The sequence below is a fragment of the Lipophrys pholis genome (genome assembly GCF_963383615.2).
Source record: "Lipophrys pholis genome assembly, chromosome: 20".
Taxonomy (NCBI): domain Eukaryota; kingdom Metazoa; phylum Chordata; class Actinopteri; order Blenniiformes; family Blenniidae; genus Lipophrys; species Lipophrys pholis.
Window position 1 is genome coordinate 4,678,781 of NC_137648.1, and position 21,098 is coordinate 4,699,878.

The 21,098-nt window shown below is 42.6% G+C and overlaps 1 protein-coding gene across 1 annotated transcript in view; it reads right to left on the reverse strand.

The window, feature by feature from the left end:
* Positions 1-6,000: 6,000 nt before the first annotated feature.
* Positions 6,001-21,098, reverse strand: part of LOC308125520 (disco-interacting protein 2 homolog C-like) — a 54,722-nt gene continuing 39,624 nt past the window's right edge. The window contains exons 21-38 of the mRNA XM_080489353.1: positions 20,709-20,917; positions 18,653-18,767; positions 17,530-17,731; positions 17,247-17,347; positions 14,963-15,043; positions 14,596-14,719; positions 14,388-14,509; positions 13,657-13,768; positions 12,859-12,968; positions 12,590-12,720; positions 12,027-12,195; positions 10,572-10,742; positions 10,204-10,265; positions 9,802-9,859; positions 8,289-8,363; positions 7,755-7,929; positions 7,556-7,679; positions 6,001-6,698 (exon numbers count right to left, since the gene is read on the reverse strand). Of these exons, the coding sequence (XP_080345479.1) occupies positions 6,446-6,698; positions 7,556-7,679; positions 7,755-7,929; positions 8,289-8,363; positions 9,802-9,859; positions 10,204-10,265; positions 10,572-10,742; positions 12,027-12,195; positions 12,590-12,720; positions 12,859-12,968; positions 13,657-13,768; positions 14,388-14,509; positions 14,596-14,719; positions 14,963-15,043; positions 17,247-17,347; positions 17,530-17,731; positions 18,653-18,767; positions 20,709-20,917 (2,394 nt within the window). The 3' untranslated portion in view covers positions 6,001-6,445. The remainder of the gene's footprint in view (positions 6,699-7,555; positions 7,680-7,754; positions 7,930-8,288; positions 8,364-9,801; positions 9,860-10,203; positions 10,266-10,571; positions 10,743-12,026; positions 12,196-12,589; positions 12,721-12,858; positions 12,969-13,656; positions 13,769-14,387; positions 14,510-14,595; positions 14,720-14,962; positions 15,044-17,246; positions 17,348-17,529; positions 17,732-18,652; positions 18,768-20,708; positions 20,918-21,098) is intronic.

The window sequence follows — 21,098 nt, forward strand, 5'->3', positions numbered from 1 at the left end:
AAACTTTAAAACTTTTCAAAATAAGTTTCCTGTTTTTAATCAGATGAGACGAAAATAGAGCTTTTTTTTTTTAGTATAAACTCCAAAAAGTAGGATGAGTACAATTGATAACACAGAATTATGTTTTTCTTTTCTATGAAATACTTATTTCATGCAACAAAAACAAAATTATTAAAAAGTTACACCATCTGATTCTCTTGATTCTTTTATTTTTTTTTAAGATTCAGCCTCTCACATTTGAATTGTACCTATGATAAAAAATTCCAGACCTCTCCATTCTTCAGTGGAAAAAAAGAACAACTAAAAGTGTTCAAACCACCAGGGAACGCACAGCAACTATAAATAGTTATAGTGGCTAAAATATCCAATATGCATAAAACAACTTAAGTGGGAAAATCCATGAAAAAGAAGGAAGAATCAGAAAAAAACCCTCTGAAAATGGCTTTAAAAGATGTAATATAGTATATCTAAATTTTAGCGTCACTTTATGAATTCAACCTGCAAACCTTTTTTTCTTCATTCCAGATAATTACTTTTTTAGTTTTATTTCCGGCCCCAGAAAATTCATATTTGGTGGAAAATTGCGAAGCCAACCCTTTTGGTCAAAAAGGGTTGCAGACTCCTTCTCTCTATTGTTCATCTTTATTATATTCTATTTTAAAAATCAGTGTTTTCTTTGAAATGAACTGCGCTTATATTGGACATCTCAGGGTCTCGTACTGATTTCTGCTGGATTAACCCGTTGACACAGAAACAAAACTAGAACCGGCGCTCGGTAGAGCGCAGACCTTCGCCAAAGTCACATTTGTCACCATGGAAACCAATAGATCACAAGGTTATTCGATCCACCACTCCACTCCCTCCATCATTTCTCATGGTCGTTTGAATTGCTTCATGTTATCACTGATGCACGCTTATTTTACAATAAGCCCGACCTTTGACCCCGAACCGGTAACCAATGGTGATGACGTCACTGCATCATGTGACGTATCAGAGGATAGAGAATTGAAAACTGAACATGATGGCGTTGGTTCCACATCAATCGGATTAAAACCGACCGCATTATGACGGAAATACCTTTAACTGTGACCCAATCGCTTCAAACCTTGACGACACCGTCCTTAGATAAAGACAAATCGTCCCTGAATATTAAATGTAATTTGGGTAAACAATTTTTGCAAACAGTTGGTAAAATACATGCATACAAACCAACAAATAAATAAATACACGCAGCCAAAAACCAAGACAGGAACCGTCGCTTCAACTTTGGCGGTCGAAGGTAAAAAAACCAGCCTGAGTTTTAGCCAATCAAAGCACTTTATTGCACTGTATAGTGTGACGGTGAGCCAATAGCAGGCTCTTATAAAAGTGTCATTTAATCTTTTTTATCATGTGTACAAAACAAGTCACACACACTTGTACCGTACAAAATCAACACTATTTACACACACGCACGCACACACACACACACTGCAGCCTCTCTCCAACACACAGACCAATCCTTCAGGTTTCTGATGGGATTTCCTTCATTATATCGACCTCCACCTCACTCACGCTCACACACACACACACACACACTCACACTCACACTCACACTCACACTCACACACACACACACACACAGGGACTGAAACGTGACTTCTACGCTGCTACCAACGAACCAAAACAAGCGCAAAGCAACTTCCGATATGCATAAAGTTGTTTTTTTTCTTGTAAAAATGAAGAAACGGAAAGAGAAATGAGATGCTGACACACGTGATTCACCCTCTACATGTAAACAAACCCTCTTTTTTTTTTTTCTTTCATTTTTTTTTTTTTTTTTAAAATGAGTTTCTCTGAATAGGACGTTTTCCTGCGACTCGTAGAGACTCAAACGTTTCACAGTTCACCTCGAGTCCCGGGATAAAACTTTTCATATACTTTCTTTACTCTCTACTTTAAAATCTGATATACGTTCGGGACAGTGCACATAAGCTGGTAGCTGTTGTACCAAAACCCACAGGATGTTCTTCACTGCAGATTCCAGAGGAAAACAGATAAGATGTTGGGGTTTTATATGAACATATATCAACAGATTAAAAATGCTCAGTTTGACGTGAGTGCTGTTTGGACACGATGACATCGGCTCGCCGCGGATCTCCATATATGGTCATCTGTCAGGCTGATGTCAAATTACAAGCGACGTCTGTTTACATTCATTTAGTGAGCGTTTGACAAGAGCAAGCATTCAGTCGTGTGCTCATGGGATCAGATTGTAACCGGCACACAGTGCTGAGGCTGGTGTCAAATTACAACACTCACAGCTGTATCTTGTATTTTTTTTTTGACGATTATTTTTTTTAAAGCTTCCTCACTTCACAACTCCCCGGATGTCGACAACGACAAACCGACCCGCCGTGTCCTGTGGGATGAAGCGATGAGGCTGGTGTCAAACTACGAGCACTCAATGTATTTGGATCTGTGTTTTCGGTGAAAGCAGGAAACAGCTGAAGCGATGTTACGACGATCATAAATAGAGACATTATCCATCGTGTTGGATGAAACAAGGAGGCTGGTGCCAAACTACACGCAGTCAACACTTTAGCCTGGATGTTAAGGTTTACTTTTAAATGTACCTGGATGTTGACAATGAGATAAATCTTTTTTTTTTTTTTTTTTATATATATATTAAAAGAACAGATTGGCACTTAAATAATAAAGTCATTAGAGGAGGAAGAGTTCTGATATTCCGTCTCTGCAGTGAAGAAGCGTCCCTGTGGGGATTATTGCTACAGAAGGAGCTTCTCTTTACGTAAACTTCACGTTGGGAGTTCCCGTTTCCTCCCGACGGCCTCCAGGCGGCGCTGCAGCTCACCCCACGTTTACTGGACTGGACCGCCTGCAGCTGAACTGAAGCCGAGTCGCTCTGGTTTCTGCTCTGAATTGGACCCGAGGAAGACGGTTCTCATTGTGCAGCCTCTTTGTCAACCGACAAAAGGACAAAGTTCAAGTAAAAGTCGCGAGACTGCAGCGACGCCGTCACGCTCGCCGTCTTAAATATATTTCTGCTTTATTCACACAGTGGCACGCCGCTGCTTCAGGGTCTCACCGAGAATCAAAACCTCCAGAATTCTGTTTTCTAAGTGTTGCTTTAAATCAAGGGTGTCAAACAGGATCCGACCCTGCGGTCATGTGGTGCTGATGGAGGAGCGTCGGCGTCAGAGTTTGTGAAATTGTGCCGAAAGCGTCTTTAAAAGCTCCAGGTTTTTTCATAAAATCTGTAAAAAAAAGTGCATCAAATCGCCGTCGTCGGTGTTTCGGGCTCGTTTGACGCCAGTGATTTAAAATCAACCTGAAAAACGTGTTAAAGCCACTTTAAGTAACGTCTGAAACAGAAAACCTGTTTTTAAAATCGCAATGTGAAGTTTAGAATTTTAAATTCGCCGTCAAGCAGGATGCCGCAGCGAACGTCACACTGATGAGGCTGGTGTCAAATTACAAGGAGAAAAACACCAGTTTAAGTAGCAATTCAAGACTTGAGATTAATAAACTATTATAATTCTTCAACTTTGAAGATTATCTTCAAATCTTTGAACTTTATACCGTAATATACAGTGGGGCAAAAAAGTATTTAGTCAGCCACCGATTGTGCAAGTTCTCCCACTTAAGATGATGACAGAGGTCTGTAATTTTCATCATAGGTACACTTCAACTGTGAGAGACAGAATGTGAAAAAAAAATCCAGGAATTCACATTGTAGGATTTGTAAGTAATTTATTCGTAAATTATGGTGGAAAATAAGTATTTGGTCAATAACAAAAATTCAACTCAATACTTTGGAATATAACCTTTGTTGGCAATAACAGAGGTCAAACGATTACTATAGGTCTTTACCAGGTTTGCACACAGTAGCTGGTATTTTGGCCCATTCCTCCATGCAGATCTTCTCGAGAGCAGTGATGTTTTGGGGCTGCCGCCGAGCAACACAGACTTTCAACTCCCTCCACAGATTTTCTATGGGGTTGAGGTCTGGAGACTGGCTAGGCCACTCCAGGACTTTCAAATGCTTCTTACGGAGCCACTCCTTCGTTGCCCGGGCGGTGTGTTTGGGATCATTGTCATGCTGGAAGACCCAGCCACGTTTCATCTTCAAAGCTCTCACTGATGGAAGGAGGTTTTGGCTCAAAATCTCACGATACATGGCCCCATTCATTCTTTCCTTAACACGGATCAGTCGTCCTGTCCCCTTAGCAGAAAAACAGCCCCAAAGCATGATGTTTCCACCCCCTTGCTTTACAGTAGGTATGGTGTTCTTGGGATGCAACTCAGTATTCTTCTTCCTCCAAACACGACGAGTTGTGTTTATACCAAAAAGTTCTATTTTGGTTTCATCTGACCACATGACATTCTCCCAATCCTCTGCTGTATCATCCATGTGCTCTCTGGCAAACTTCAGACGGGCCTGGACATGCACTGGCTTAAGCAGGGGGACACGTCTGGCACTGCAGGATGTGAGTCCCTGGCGGCGTAGTGTGTTACTGATGGTAACCTTTGTTACTTTGGTCCCAGCTCTCTGCAGGTCATTCACCAGGTCCCCCCGTGTGGTTCTGGGATTTTTGCTCACCGTTCTCATGATCATTTTGACCCCACGGGATGAGATCTTGCGTGGAGCCCCAGATCGAGGGAGATTATCAGTGGTCTTGTATGTCTTCCATTTTCTGATAATTGCTCCCACAGTTGATTTTTTCACACCAAGCTGCTTGCCTATTGTAGATTCACTCTTCCAAGTCTGGTGCAGGTCTACAATTCTTTTCCTGGTGTCCTTCGACAGCTCTTTGGTCGTGGCCATAGTGGAGTTTGGAGTCTGACTGTTTGAGGTTGTGGACAGGTGTCTTTTATACAGATAACGAGTTCAAAGAGGTGCCATTAATACAGGTAACGAGTGGAGGACAGAAGAGCTTCTTAAAGAAGAAGTTACAGGTCTGTGAGAGCCAGAGATCTTTCTTGTTTGAAGTGACCAAATACTTATTTTCCACCATAATTTACAAATAAATTCCTTAAAATTCCTACAATGTGAATTCCTGGATTTTTTTTTCACATTCTGTCTCTCACAGTTGAAGTGTACCTATGATGAAAATTACAGACCTCTGTCATCATTTTAAGTGGGAGAACTTGCACAATCGGTGGCTGACTAAATACTTTTTTGCCCCACTGTATCAACTCTCCTCTCGTGATTTCAATGTTATTCTCACTATTTTGTCGAACAACAATCTTATTCTTGACATTTTGATTTTGTTTCCTGAACTCTTTTGACCGTGTTCTGGAATATTTCAACTTCACACGCACCACTTCCACCACAATCTTTAACTTTTAAATATATTTTCTTTTAAACACATTTTCTTTTTGTCTTCTTCACTCATCGTGGCTCTGACACACCAACATCTGCCTGCATTGCTTTTTAAATTAGTTGATTCTTTGCGTTTCCTCCAGGAAAGATCACAATAAAGTTTCCAAACCTGTCCCCCCCCCCCCCCCCCCCAAAAAAGGAGCATTTGTACCTTTATTGTTTTACTTTGGATCCTGAAATTACACAAACGTTTGATCTTTCTCTGATATTTTCAGTTTAAAAGAGTTTAAACTCTCCAGATTAATGAATACAAAAATGCTTCTTCTTTGATCGTCTCGGGGTTAAAATCTGCTGGAAAATCGGCCTTCGATTCACAATGAAACTATAGAAAATGTCCCTGTCGCACTTTAACAGACTGATGGACACACACACACACACACACACACACACACACACACACACACACACACACACACACACACACACACACACACACAGGGTGCGGGTGGAGAGAGCTGCATATAGGGGCTACTACACCTCATTGTGTTTTAGTTACCTCTCCATATAGATTATTATGTCTATGTACAGTATTTATATTTTTACAAGAATCTGGCTGCCCCTGTTCTCGTCGAAAGAAAATCACAAATTTGGCTTTTTTTTTTTTTTTTTTTTTTGATTCGACCAGTAAAACATGATGACAGACTACAGTCTCTAGTTTTTAGTTTTTTTTTGTATTTTGTATTTTTTTTTTTGCCTCTCTCTCTTTGTTTACCTGCTAAAGCCTCTGAACGACGACACGCCGCCTCGTACACAGTGTTCCCCCGAAGGGATCTCCCAGTAACGGTCACGAGATGGAGCGAGATGATCAGAACACCAGCGAGCGGATCACGCACTCCAATCAGCCAATCAGCCGGCACGACACGACTTCAAAGAAAACGGACGAGATAAGAACACACCGCACGCAGGTTCAAAAATACAGTACATCTGGATTCTGGGGGGGAAAGAAAGGAACAACAACGGCAATATGCACAGCATACAAACGCATGCTCGCTCCCACACACACGCAGACACACACACACACACACACACACACACACACACACACACTCAGGCAGCAGGCTACATGTTGTAGGCCACGTAGATGGGGTCGAGCTGGTCTTGTAGGAAGCCGTCGCGGAGGTGCATGCGCTGTTTCTCGCCGCGGGAGTTGATGGGGATGACGCCGATGTCCGTCACCACGACCACGCCCACGATCAGGTAGTGCTCCTCCAGCACCGCCTTGGTCACCATGGGAACCAGGTCCAGGGCCTCCTGCTCCGAGCCCTCCAGCTCCACCACCACCACCAGCAGGTTGGTCCAGGGGAAGACCGCGCTGATGGCCACAGACCGGAGGAAACGTCAGTCATTAAGACAAGAAAAGCATTGAAAAATACCAGGAGGAAAAATGAAATCATTGCAATGCTATGATTGAATAAGTTAGAACAAAACAATAATAAAAAATTTTAAAAATACCATAAAGGACATAATCACTGTAATGATAGGATCAAATAAGTAATATATATTATAGTACTACTAATAATAATATCAGAAAAAATACCAAGAATAAATTATAGAACATAAGAAAAAATTACAGAAATGATAACAATGAATAAGTTAGAGCAAAATACTATTAGTATTTATTTTTTATAGAGTAATAATAATATTATTAATAGAATAATAAAAAAATCCCAAGAAGAAATTATGAAACATAAAAAAATTTAATAAAATCATGGTAATAATAATATTGAATAAGTTTAGAGCAAAAATTTATTTCAAAAACAAAATACCAAGATAAATGATAAAATGTCAAAAAAAAAGATTAAAAAAGTAATAACAATAATTACAAGATAATAAAAAATATAAAAAAATAAAACAAGAAGAAAGTAAGAAAAGGGAAGAAAATTACCGAAAAAATATGAAAACAAATATATGAATAAAAAGTTAAAGAATATAGTGAAAATGTTTATGAATTAAAATGTCTTCATTACATCTTTAAAAACAAAAAACTGTTATTATTAGCAGTAGTTTTATTAAAATATTTATTTGAAAGTAGCAAAATCAAACAAAAAAATCCAATGCCGAGTTATTCATCCATTTTCCATAGTGCTTATATTCCGTTCAGGGTTCATATAAATCATATTTAATTATTTCTAAATATAGATGGTGTTTCTCCTGGACGAGTGCACGTACCACTCCATGATGCTCTTGTGTGCGCGGATGACGGAGGTCTCGATGTCGATGGGGTGGTACCTCATCCCCCGCAGCTCCATGGCCTCCTCCAGAGCTCCCACCACGAACAGAGCGTCGTGCCTCTCTGTGGCAGCACACAAGAGTCAGAACCCTCTGCACCGGACCGGACCTCGGCGACGGCCCGGGGGACGCCACTTACCTCCGTTGGCGTCGGTGAGCTCGGTGCGGCGGAGGAAGCCCAGGTATCCCGTCCGGGCCCAGACCGTCTGCGTGTCCCCGAAGCTGAGCCGGGAGTTGAAGTGGTCCGACTGCAAAACCTCCTCCCCGTACCCGCTGTAGTACCCGCTGCCGTTATGAGCGCTGTGCACCCAGATCTGCAGGAGGACGAATATTGAGAAGGTGAAGGGAAAGTATTGAACATTTATTTAACATTTACAATCAAAAAATGTTTAAACTAAAATAATGAGCACTGAACAAACCACAGCCCAATCACTGTTGTAATACCACTTTGTACCACAAGGGGGTGCAGTGAGCCACTTTACATGTCTGCCTGCATTCAGTCCAAGAAAGAAGAAGCAGCTCATGAAGCAAATAAGAAATCTGACAACCATGAATGAACCTGCTGACTCACTGCTGCCACCCAGTGTGTAAAAGAAGTATTACTAACATCTGAAATACTCCAATACAAATGTTTGATTTTTAATCCCAATGGGATCACTGTGTGTGTGCTGACCTCTCCCAGATGTGAGTCTCCAAGCGGACCTTTCGTCTCGGGATTGGCGATGATGATACGAACTCCAGGCAGAATCTAGATGAAAATAAGACGTTGTCATAGTTACTGCATCAGAGTGTTTTTTCTTCCTGTGAGGATAAATGACTGTATTTAACACACATTTACACCTCAAACTCGCAGAGAAAGAGATTTTGTTCACTACAACCACAGTTGGTAGACTTAGCAGGTAAACCATTTTACACCACTGATCCTTGGATTAACTGATAATTGATCTTCATCAATACATAATTTCAGGAACATAAATAACTTTATATTAAAGGACTTAATGATAGAAACTGCCAAATACACAAGTACACAAATTGTTTCATTTGTAACTTAAATAAACAAAAACAAAGAACACCTTCCCCCTTTCCATCTGCCCTCTTCAGTTTGACATTAGACCAGTTTTATGCTACTTTTGGACTTTGACCTTTTTCACATGGTGGTTGAATCTTAAGGTGTTTGATGAATTTCAGAGGCAGTTTGGTTTGAAATATTTCCACGTTGTGCCGCGGCACTGCAGGTTTGGTGTTCTTTTTCCCCCTCGTCAATGAAACAGAATTTCCGCTCTGCAGCACGACAAACACAACAAGACGCACTGACCAGAGAGATATAAAAAGAAGTGACTGGGGAAACAAGAGTTTTCTTGTCTCTGATTCGTCCTCCCACATGCAGTGAGTCAGAACCAGCCGGGTTTCTGATCTGAAACGTGATGTTTTCTCTTTTTGTGTCGATGTGGGAGAAGAAGATGACGAATGAACAACTCATCCAGCACCAAGAAAAGATCCGGCAGTTCCATCTTCCACTTGTTTTTTTTTTTATTTATCATTATTTACTTCTCGGATTAGATGATTTAATCTGTTTAACATTTATTAACTCAACACAAATCAAACTCAACCAGCTTTAATCCAACGCAATTCAAACCAACTACTCAACAAAGAACTAGTCAGTCAAGCTTAAACCTACCAACTCAAACATATCAATGTGATTTAAAGGCAGAAAACAAACGCTTTTTGTAAATCACATTTATCTCCTATTAGAATCTCAGTTTTAAACGTGTTTGTTCTGAACAGATTTTCCCGTCCGGACTGGACTGAATGTGGGAGAGTTGGTTTCTGCAGGTGAAGATATTTTCCTCCTCTGCCGGCCTTCACAAGCAAATCACTTCTTTATCAAGACATTAAAATACATTTGATTGTGTGGGAAAGGAATCACTTCCCTGTGAAAACATCATTAATTGTGAGTATTGTTTCTTTTAGTGAGATAATAAAGCCAGCGTGGTTATTGTGATTCTGTGCGGACGGTTTCTTGGCTTCGTTTAGTTTGTCTGAAAACGTTTGTACACTTTTCAGAATGAAATCTATTGAAATTCCATTTTTTTATATGTTATTGACTCTTGCTTAATTTACTGATTCTGTGCTGTATTCTGCATATCTCAACACAGATTGTGTAGTTTAATGGGAGATCATCTCACCTTGCCGGACTCCATTAAGGGCAGACTGTGAGGAGAGCCTCTCTCTACTAACCGAACCCTGGAAGACACAAACACACACAGAAAACATTAATACTCACATTTTTATTACACTGTCAATCAAAGGCGTTTGATTCGAACCCAATTCTAATCAAATGTAAAAAAAAGTACACGATGATAAACAAACGTAGAAACCAAGTATGAATGTTCCTTGTTAAATAACGTGAAACGGTTTGAACATTCATATTGTGGACGTCGACGCTCAAATAAACCGAAATACAATAATGTATTCTTCACTTCAGATTTTAAAAGAAGTCTGCAGCGTGTAAATTACATTAAACTAAAATTACATAACAACAATGAACACAAATAAGTTGAAGTACTAAAATGAAAGCGTGGTGGTACCTGTCGTGTCGCAGCGCTCTCATGTCCACGTACACGGTGGTTGGATCCGGTCCTGACGTGCCCTGCAGCCAATCACAGAGCAGTGAACAAGTCTGCAGTGCAAACACACACACTCACACTTCACAGTCAACAATTAACCTTCATCACTTGTTTCTGGAGCCAAACTCGGGATTCGAACAAGGAATTTTCTGGTGGGACCGTTTACATGCTAAATAATAAGATTCATTCCCAAAAAATAACTGCGAGAGCAAAGAAATAATCCACCAAACACAAATCTGTTCTCTCAAAATGTAAACTGTGATTCAGTGTGTGTATAGCACTGAAATAGTATTACTACAAAGAGTGTGTGCGGTCTCAGCGTGTTTTACCTGCAGGCAGATGGCCAGGTTGACCCTGCAGCCGAAGGCGGTGCTGACGGAGCGCGGGTGGAGGCCAAGGTCTTTGAAGAGCTTGGAGAAGGAGTGTGTGAGAGACATCCGGGGCCGCTCCTCCGCCACCACCACACAGGCTCGCACCCGGGACAGATCCAGACCCCGAGCCTGCGACACCAACAGGAGAGAGGGGAGGTACTTTAATCTGATAGAAATTATATCAGATTGAAAGAAAAAAAAAGACACATATTCCAGCATTTGACAGACTGTGATGAGGATCACATGATGAGTACCATCATCCAACAATCTAGTGAATTATAAAGAAAAAAATGCACTTTTCACAATATATCTGATGTCTGCTGTCACTTTTAAGTGCATTGAGAAGAAAAATTGAAAATCCAATCGAAACTCGAATCCTTCTTTAAAAAAATCATAGATTTTTTTTTATTTTTTAGGCCAAATCACCCAGCCTGAGTAATATTCAGTGGACAGTTTTAAACTGAAACACATTTTTTCTTTACATTTCTTCGTATTTTTTTTAAGATGAAAACATCAAACAGGAGCCAAATGAGCCCAAAACAGAAATATTCATGCTGCGAGCTATTTCCTTGGTTAGTTCACGTTCCAGTGTTGAGAGTTGGATTATAAAAAAAGTATTTTTTTCCAGTGTTTCATGAGGAAAAGGCCACTAAAGTGAATCTCATTTCACTCTGCATTCGACCGTCCGTCTCCATGGAAATGTAAAAGACAGATAATCACTAAAATTAACTCGACAGTTTCTACCGGTGACCAATCAGAGCGAGCAGCAGCACTCAGACGTGTCCTCCAGGTCATTACAGACGAGCTGGAGGACGAACGCCTCCCGAAAGACGACAAGTGAAGCCGGTTAAAATAACAGACTCAGACTTCCACTGAGCTCAGAGGCTGTTTTTTTCACATTCAGGATGCAGGAGTTCACTTGTACCAAGAAGGAATATGTGCGCTTAATGTTTGTAGATCAGGGTTTTGTTTTGTTCAGTTGTAAAACAAGTTCAAATGGAGGTTAAAACTGGTTCAAAATATCTTGAAACGAGAAAAAAAAAAAACTGCTTTTCAATCAGTAAAGAACTTTGCTTCAAAGCAGTTTAAAAACTGAAAACTACAAACACAGAACTGAGTTTTAGACTTGTCTAAATGCCATCATAAAACCAGACAAACAAACAGTCAAATCAACTCAAAACCGGCTTCATTAAACCCGATTAGAACCAGTTCAAAATGACCTTGAAACCAATACAAACATCAACTTCATGCCAGTTTAAAAACAGCCGCAAAACTGAGCTGCTGACTAAAAACAACCTGAACATTGGTCCAAAACAGGGTGTGTGTGTGTGTGTGTGTGTGTGTGTGTGTGTGTGTGTGTGTGTGTGTGTGTGTGTGTGTGTGTGTGTGTGTGTGTGTGTGTGTGTGTGTGACCTTGAGCGCCTCGGTCTGCAGGCCCAGTCCTTTGGTGCACAGCTCCATGACGCTGTAGGAGCAGAAGGTGTCTCGCACCCTCAGCTGGCTGACGGCCAGCAGCCACAGCGCCGGGTTCGACTCCAGCTCCACCGGGGGGATCAGGATGGACTGGTGGCCCGAGTACACACTGCACCACCGCGACACACACACACACACACACACACACACACACACACACACACACACACACACACACACACACACACACACACACACACACACACACACACACACACACACACACACACACACACACACACACACACACACACACACACACACACACACACACACACACAGACAGACAGACAGCAGGACAAACAAGATCAATTTCACGGTGCTGATCATCTGCTGGGTGTGAACACGAGGATTACAGGCCGTAAAAGAAGCGTTCATACAACCATGAACAAACAGAAACACGCGTCATTGCTGCTTTGAAGTCACAAACCTTTTACCTCCTTTCCCTTTAAGTTTCACACCTGCAAGCAGGTTTCTTAAAGATATTTCTGAGTGGCACCGACCTGCAGAGACACCAGAGGACGAAGCCGAGGCCGCAGTACGGATCCAGACAGATGGCCACTTCCCTGGACGGGTACAGCTCGCACTGCAGCTTCACCGACCGGCAGAAGGCCCCCACTGCATTGTGGGACATCTGGAGGGAGCCGGGAGGGGAGACGGTTTATGTAATGCACACGAGAGACGTTTTTCATCATATTCCAGTAAGAAAACTTGTGTTTGACGAGATGAAGGAGCAGTGAGCCCGGGAGACGAGGCTGAAGTCTGAGCTGACCTGAACCCCGGCCAGCATGCCCGTGGTGGACACGCTGAAGTCCAGATAAGCCAGGCCGTCCGGGTTGGTGGGCTTATAGAGAGCTGGAGGCTTCTTCTTTGGCAGGTCGTCTGCAACACAAACGCACAAATATTTCCTTGATTATACTCCAGGGGAGCGTCTGCAGGGTCAGACCCGACCTCCAGTTCAAAGACTTTTCATCCAAACATCCTTCCATTCAACTGAACAACAAACTCTGACTTCACCAGTCTGAGACGTTTTCTTGGAGCTTCAGTGTGAAAATGGACAGTAAGTCTGATTGCTCAACTTTATTCTGCTGGTACCTTCAGGAATAATTAAAAGAAGCTAACAGAGTGTGGAGCTCCTGTTCTCATCATGTTAATATGAAAAATATTTGCACAGAGAGAAATTAATGAAATGATCCTCCTTTTTTTTTTACACATGGGTGTATTTTCAATGCTTAAGATTGCTTCATAGTCGACACAGTGGCAGTAATGATTGAATAAACACAACCGTGACAGCAACCGTCTGAAAGCCCCACACATCGTCTGACTGAGAACCAAAGATTTCAAATCCAACAGAGGAAAAGAGAAGGACTGTTAGTGGTATCATTGTTTGTGGTTATTCTTTGTTCAGTTTCTGACTTCTTCTTAAATGAACTCTCCAGACAGGGAAAGAGAACGTTCCAACTTGTGTATTTCCAAGTTTGAACGCATGATGAAATCTATCATATATCAGCTCATATCTCCTTGTTGCTGTTCAGGAGTATAATGTAAGAATCACAGAGGTGACCAGTACCAGTGTCCAGGACAGGGGGCCAGTTCCTGATGTCCACGGTGGCCATGGCCTCCTTGGAGCGCAGCAGCTTACAGATGACGGCTGTGGTCATCACGCAGGCCGAGTGGCTGACCTGCAGAGGAAGGAGGAGGAGGAGGAGGAGGAGGACGGTCACATCTCCTGCTGCCTGTTACTGCAGGTCTGGTACCTGTGAGTACCTGCCATCTGCTGGTCAGTTCTGGGTTTTCTATGTCGAGTTTTGTTGGCTTTTCTTAGTGAAACAGTCCACGCTGTCATTTTTAACACTTTTGGATTGAACTGTCATCCCGTGAGCCAAACTGAAGTTGCTGGCGGCCATTTGTTTTGACGAGCTTTACAGGGTCATCAGTTTAGTTCTTCGATTGATAGAAACAACTTTAAAAATGAGAGTTTAACTACAAAAGGTTCATCACAATGCAAAAGCCAAAAATCCAAAAGCAAAAACTACATGAGAACTGTACTTTGTGTATTTGTTTTGTTTGTATTAGTGATGTAACTTTTGCATTAGTGTTGTAGCTTCTGTATTTGTTTTGTAACTTTTGTATCAACATAGCTTTTTAATTGTGCCGTGACATTTATATTCATGCTTTAACTTTTGTATTTTAGCTTTTTTATTTGTATTGCAGCTTCTGTATTGTGCTGTAACTTGTGTGCTGGTGTTGTAACTTTTGTATTTTCGCTGTAGCTTGTGCCGACGGAATCAGGTGTCAGACCTCGACGATCATCTTGACGGTGGGCAGCGTGGTGGAGATGTTCTGGGGATGAGGCGGTCGCACCGTGATGGGCACACAGCCGGCGTACAAGCAGCCGTAAAACGCAGCGATCAGGTCGATTCCTGCGCGACAAACACACACCGACAGTTGAACAAACTCCTCCGGTCGCAGAGAGAATCTCAGACTTCAGCTGTGCAGCAGGTCTGACCTGGTGGGTAGACCAGAGCCACGTGGTCTCCCTCCTGCAGACCGCCGCGCTCCATCAACAAAGCCGCCACTCGCTCCGCCCTCTTATGCAGCTGCAGGCAGGTGAGGGAGTTGGACACCGCCCCCTGCAGGAGACAAAAGATATGACATGCTAAAACCATGTGAGCTGCGGTTTAATGTCCGTACTTGAGGATGAAACACACATTGACACGATGATTCTTAATGTGTGCATAAACAGAAGCAAAGTCAGTGAAATGTTAATGTTTTTTAGCAGAAATGTATGCAAAAATCACATCTGTGATGAAACCAGAGAATTTTGGTGTAGTGTATTCGTGGTGGAAGGTGTGTGGTTGTGTGTGTTTTGTTACCCGGGAGCTGAGCAGTGTGTACAGGACGTGGTCCGGGGTGGTCTGAGCTCTCCACTGCAAAACTTCAGACAGGAACAGGAACTGCAAAAACACACAAAAAAACATGTTCATTGAATTTTAACTATTTAAAATGACATTTTCTTCATATTTGCTAACGACCACAGTTCTTTCTGTTGCTTCCAGCTCACAATAGCACAGTGATGACAGTCAGAGAATGTATGATTAAATAGTCGTGAATAACACTGACATGTGGAAAGTAATGGAATGTAAGCATTGCTGTGTTTTGGCTTTTCTTAATTTCCGTCAGTGACGCTGAATGATGCTTTTACATATGACCTGTGAGCTAAAAACCTGCTGTGAGAAGACCAAAGTGTAAAAAATGATGAAGAGAACAGCCAAATTTACTGTCTGAGTAAAAGTAACTGCTGTTTCTCATGCATTTACTGCGGGCGTAGAGTTTCAGTCAATTGTCTGGTTAATTTACAACCTGTTCAGGTTTTTGCCAAAATTAAGACTTTTCCAAAACATGAGGCATTTTAACAAAAGAAAAAGTTGAAATAGGATTTGTCAAAATAAACTTTCATTCAAAGGTTATTAAACACAAATTTAAAAACCATATATATAGAAATATAAGTCATGTTTCATGTGAAGTCTTTGCAAATAACTCACGACAATGTAGCCCAGTAGTAATAAACAATGTGTAGGATGTGGTAAAATATAAATTAGAACATTGTGCAATAATCTTGTAAGAATTGTGGGCTGCTTTAATAATATTAAAGCAAGAAATTGTAAAATAATGTGTGATTTTAATCTCCAAGTATTTCACTGGTGTCTCATAAAGCGTTAAAGATCACGTTCTCTGCTCTACTGTGCTTTCTGGGGACGCTTCACGGTGAAAATCCTGTTGAAATGCGTCATTTTACACGTCCTGCTATTCAATCACTCAAACATCAGCATTTAATCTAAAAGTGCAGCACAGACAGAAGACATAAAAATCTCATACGGCCAGACTGCGGCGCGTGTGTGAGTACGTCTGCAGCTCCTCTCCGCGCTAACTCACTGCTCGCTGCTGATGGTGCACGATTGTTTTTTTTTTTTTTTTTTACTGCAGAGAGCATTGAAGCAGCACAATCGATAGCACAGACGGTGAAACTTCAGAGCAGGTGAAATGAAAGCGGCTGATCTTATTAAACTACACGCTTACCAGATGCTTTCACAGAAACGTGTGATTCCTCACGACTCAAACTATGATTTAATTTGCACACTGTGATGGCCAATCAATACACGTTTCTCAAAAAGATCTTTTCTATCAGCCGATTAGGAAAATAGCTTTTCGTCATCAGTATGTCGTGATGAAGTGTGGAATGAAGAGACAAAGGGTTAAAATGATAGGATGAAAAGATCGATATTTGTGAGACTGAGATTAGAATTTTTAAACATAGAATTAAAAAGGATAAATGGTCAAAATGATTCTATGAAAAATGAAAATGCTGAGAATGAAAGTGGAAATGAGAAAAAAGATGAGAGTAAAAGGAGACATGTAACAAACAAGGGTCAAAATGTTCCGATTTCGGTTTGAATTGTTGAGAAAGTTTGACTCATAAAGTGAAAACGTTGACAATTTAGTTCACAATGTTGACATTTTAACTTGAATTTTTGAAAATCGATGTTAATTTTATTTTGACTTTTTTTTTTTAAATGTTTAAAATTAATGTACAATCAAAGATCAAAATAATCACGATAGAGGCAGAAATTCTGAGAGTAAAACTCAAAACATTCACATTTGATGTGGAAACATTGAAAATGAGAATTGAAATGTTGACACATCGGTTTACAGTAGAGCCAAGGTTAAAATGAGGAGATTGTAAAAGGATTTAAAACATCTAAATCCACAGAATAATTGTTCAAATATCAAGAAAAATGTCAAAGAAATATTTGATTAAAGGAGAAATCTTGAAAATATATGTTGAGAATAAAGTAAAAAGATACCGTAAGCCTAACATTGTCAAATAATGCCAATAAATGAGAAGATTTGTCAGCGTGTTGAGAATCAAAACCAAAATGTTGAGAATAAAATCTTATATGTTGACATTATAACTTGAAATACTAAAGTTGGAAATACTGAAGATAAAGCAGGATAAAGGTGTAAAACCTGCTGAAACAGCTGAAATGATGAGAATAAAATATGAAGAAAGACAATTTAAAGGTGAAATATGGAGATTTTAAACAAGAATATAGGATATAAAGTTGAGAGTATAATGAGAAGGTTTTTTTTATTTTTTACCTGGTCGTTGTCGTCGGTCTGTCCCAGGTCTCTGCCGCTGGCCTGAGCGATCCTCTTCCCTGACACCAGATTCCCCACCATCACAGAGGCAGGTCCAATCTCTGCAGCACAGAGCAGCGCGTCAGCAACACACACACACACACACACACACACACACACACACACACACACACACACACACACACACACACACACACACACACACACACACACACACACACACACACACACACACACACACACACACACACACACACACACACACACACACACACACACACACCTGGCTGTTTCTGCCGGGGTTTGGGCAGGTTGGTGACGCAGGTGTGGGGGCACATGAGCACGTTGCAGGGGTGCAGCCCCCCCTCCAGGTACAGCTGCTTGATCTCTGACAGGTGGATTCCCCCCAGGGGGGTCTTGGGGAGGGTGTTGGCCGGGACCAGAGCCAGGCAGAAGACCCCCACCCCGTGGATGCTGTCGATGGCCTGAGAGGAGAGGTGACAGAGGAGGTCAGAGGCGTCTCTTCTTCTTCGCTTTCTCTCCATCGGGGGCTCAAAAGGAGCAAAAGTGAACATGACGTCTCCTTTGTTGTATTCTGAAGCAGCAGCAGGTTACAAACAAGTTACCAGCGAGTGTTGCCATGGAAACCTGCTGCAGAGTCTGCAGAGCACAAAACATGACGCAACACATCGGGACGAGGAGGCAACTTACAGCACAAGAGCAAGAGGAACAGGAGGAAGAGGAGGAGGAGAAACTGGAGGAGGAGCAGGGACGGAAAGAGCAGGGGAAACAGTAGGAGGAGAAAAAGGAGGTGGAGAATGAGGAGGGGAGAAGAGCAGCAGGAGGAGGAGGAGAAAAAGGCGCAAGATGAGTAGAAGCAAAGCAATCATGGGGAGTAGAAGGAGGAGAAAAATCAGCAGGACTATTAGAGGGAGGAGGAGGATCAGGTTTAGCAGCAAGATGAGGAAGAAGATGAAAATAATGATGAAGGGGAGGGCAAGGAGGACCAATAAGAGGAGGAAGAGGAGCAGGACTAAATGGGGAGGAATTGGAGAAGGACCACAACAAATAAGACAAACAGGAAGAGGAGGAAAAAACATTTAGAAAGTCAGAGAAGAAAAAGGGGAGGAGCAAGAGGAAGAGCAAGATTGACATCAGAAGAGGAGGAAGAGGAAGAGGAGAGGAGGAAGAGGAGGACAATGCAGATGGGTCGAGGGGTAAGAGAGGCAATGGGAGGAGGATCAGGGGTGAAACAAGATGAGTTAGATGATGAGGTGAATGAAGAGGAGGAGGAGCAGGACAAACAGGAGGAGGAGGAGGAGGAGGAGGAGCAGGACAAACAGGAGGAGGATGAGGAGGAGGAGGACGAGGATGAGGACGAGAACGAGGACGAGGAGGAGCACTACCTGCAGCACGCGGCTCATCCACTGGAAGCTGTCTTCCTCGGTGGAGTCTGGTCTCTGCTCGGCCACCACCACGATCCTCTCGTCCCTCAGCACAGTCACTGAGAACACAGCTATCCTGCAGGAGGAGGAGGAGGAGGAGGAGGAGGAGGAGGAGGAAGAGGAAGAGGAAGAGGAAGAGGAGGAGGACACAATGTTCAGAGCCAATCAGGTGTTGATCCGAAAATGTAAAGTGGAATAATTTCGAAATTAATCTCTCTTTATCATTCCTCCTGTACCACCAGTTTGATCACAAATGGGTCCAAACGTCTCCAAAACCTGCTCTTCTGGTCTGTTCCTGCTCTGCGGGAGGTCAAGCTCCGTCACTCACTCACACACTCACACACTCACTCACTCACTCACTCACTCACTCACTCACTCACTCACTCACTCACTCACTCACACACTCACACACAAATGAATGACGGAGTCTCAGTGACACTCCAGTCACACTGCCCGTTGGGGCAAAAGCAGCGCCACATGACAGCCAAACAGCAGCAGAAGATCAGCAGCCAGAGGAGCGGTGAACCTGCAGCTAAAGCTTCATGTCACGGTCATTTTTCTTCTTCCTACAGCTGCCTGCTCTTTAAAGTGGAACTTGAATAGCTCCTGAAAAAAAAATCAAAAAATGTCACTGGAGCCTGTCGAGTAAAAGATGAATTTCCTCCTCAGCGGCCGTGGACACAATTAAACTTCAGCGTGCTACTGTTCCTGGATTCACCCACTGTTGCTCTACTTTATTAGATTTATTATGTGCTGCGGAGGCGCTCGTTTATCAGCGGGGCGGTGGACGTGCCAGAGCGGGACGTACGGCTGAGTTTCAACTGCTCTCTGGGAATGATGCGAGAAACGATTCATTTGACTCCCAGCGTGGCCTCAGCCGGCTCCCCTGGGTGGGCTCGTCCACTCCTGACTTTCATATCACTGTGGGTTTTTCCTTTCCTGCTACCTCACAAAAGTATCCGAGTATCGGGGCAAAGCTATTTTGCTGAATATTCATCTCCAGAGATAACAACGGATCTGAACTTCTACTTCTGAAACTAGATCACCAGTGGGAGTCCTGGACCTCAGGTGAGGATTCACTCTTCCAAATGACCCTTACAGAGCATAGGGGGATATTTCGGGTCATCCTTCTCTTGAAGCAAAGGTTATGACCCATTAGGGTAAGGTTTGTATGGCAAATCTGGCAACATCAGTGGAAACAAAGAGGCACATTAGGGCTAAACTGGCAACACACTTCTGGTATAAACTGCCAGCTGGAGCCTCTTTTGGGCAAAAATTGACCAAGTAAATCTGGAAAATCCAGAGGAGAACAGGTGCCACATCAGAGACAAACTGCCCCGACATTGGGGCAAAACCAACTTCATTTTAATGCAAATCTACTACCACTTCAGGGCAAAACAGGCACCACATTAGGGAAAAACTGGTGCCTCATGAGAGCAATTACACAAACTACTTTCGGGGAAAACTTTATGGCAACACAGGGACACTCTGCCTCAAAGTTTGCCCGACTTCCGGGTAAAACTGAGGCCTCTTTGGGGAAAAAGAGAACCCTTTGGGGCAAAACTGTGGCACTTTTGGGGCAAAACTGGCATACGTCAGTGATAAACAGGCAATATTTAAGGGCAAAACAAATCAGTTCAGGGTGGATCTGCAACTGCAGGCAAGACAGCTGCCGCGTCAGGGCAAAAGTGGTGTCAGTTTAGAGCAAACGTTTGAATTGAGGGTAAAACAGCAATTCATAAATGAACTAAGTTTCCTTTTTCAAAATATCCTTGCTGTTGGTGTTAATACCCCAAAGGGTAAACCTTTAAATACTTCATAATGCCCCCGATAGAGAAACATCCGACATTCACTTTGCTCTTAACTGTGGACACAACAGATCAGTAGCTTAAATATGGCGTAAAATGTGTTATTGCTCTGATGTCGTTCAAGGATTATAGCTTCAGGACGAAAGTTTATATTTCATATTCTGTAAAGACTAAAAGTATTTGTATTTCAAAGCATTGTGGTCACTCACCTGCCCCTGTACACAAACTTCATGGGCTCCACCGCCAGCGCCGTGGCCACGATATCGTCGGCGTTGTGCCTCCGCCCGCTCACCATGATGAGGCCGTCCATCTTGCCGGTGATGAAGACGAGGCCGCCGGGCCCGATAAAGCCCAGCAGGCCGGTCCGCACGAAGGCGTACTCGCTGATCAGACCTCCGCTGGCGCTCACCGGGTAAACCTGCAGCCGCAAAGACACAGAAGCGGGCGCCGCATCGGCCAAATGTCACGGAACCTTCAGGCCTGGACTTTGATATGGATAATGTCACTGCCGCAGGGTTTAATCAAGCACATGTGATGTTAAAGGAGAACATGCAGTGCCCCCCCACGGTTGGTTTAATGAAGAGTTACGCAATAGTTGC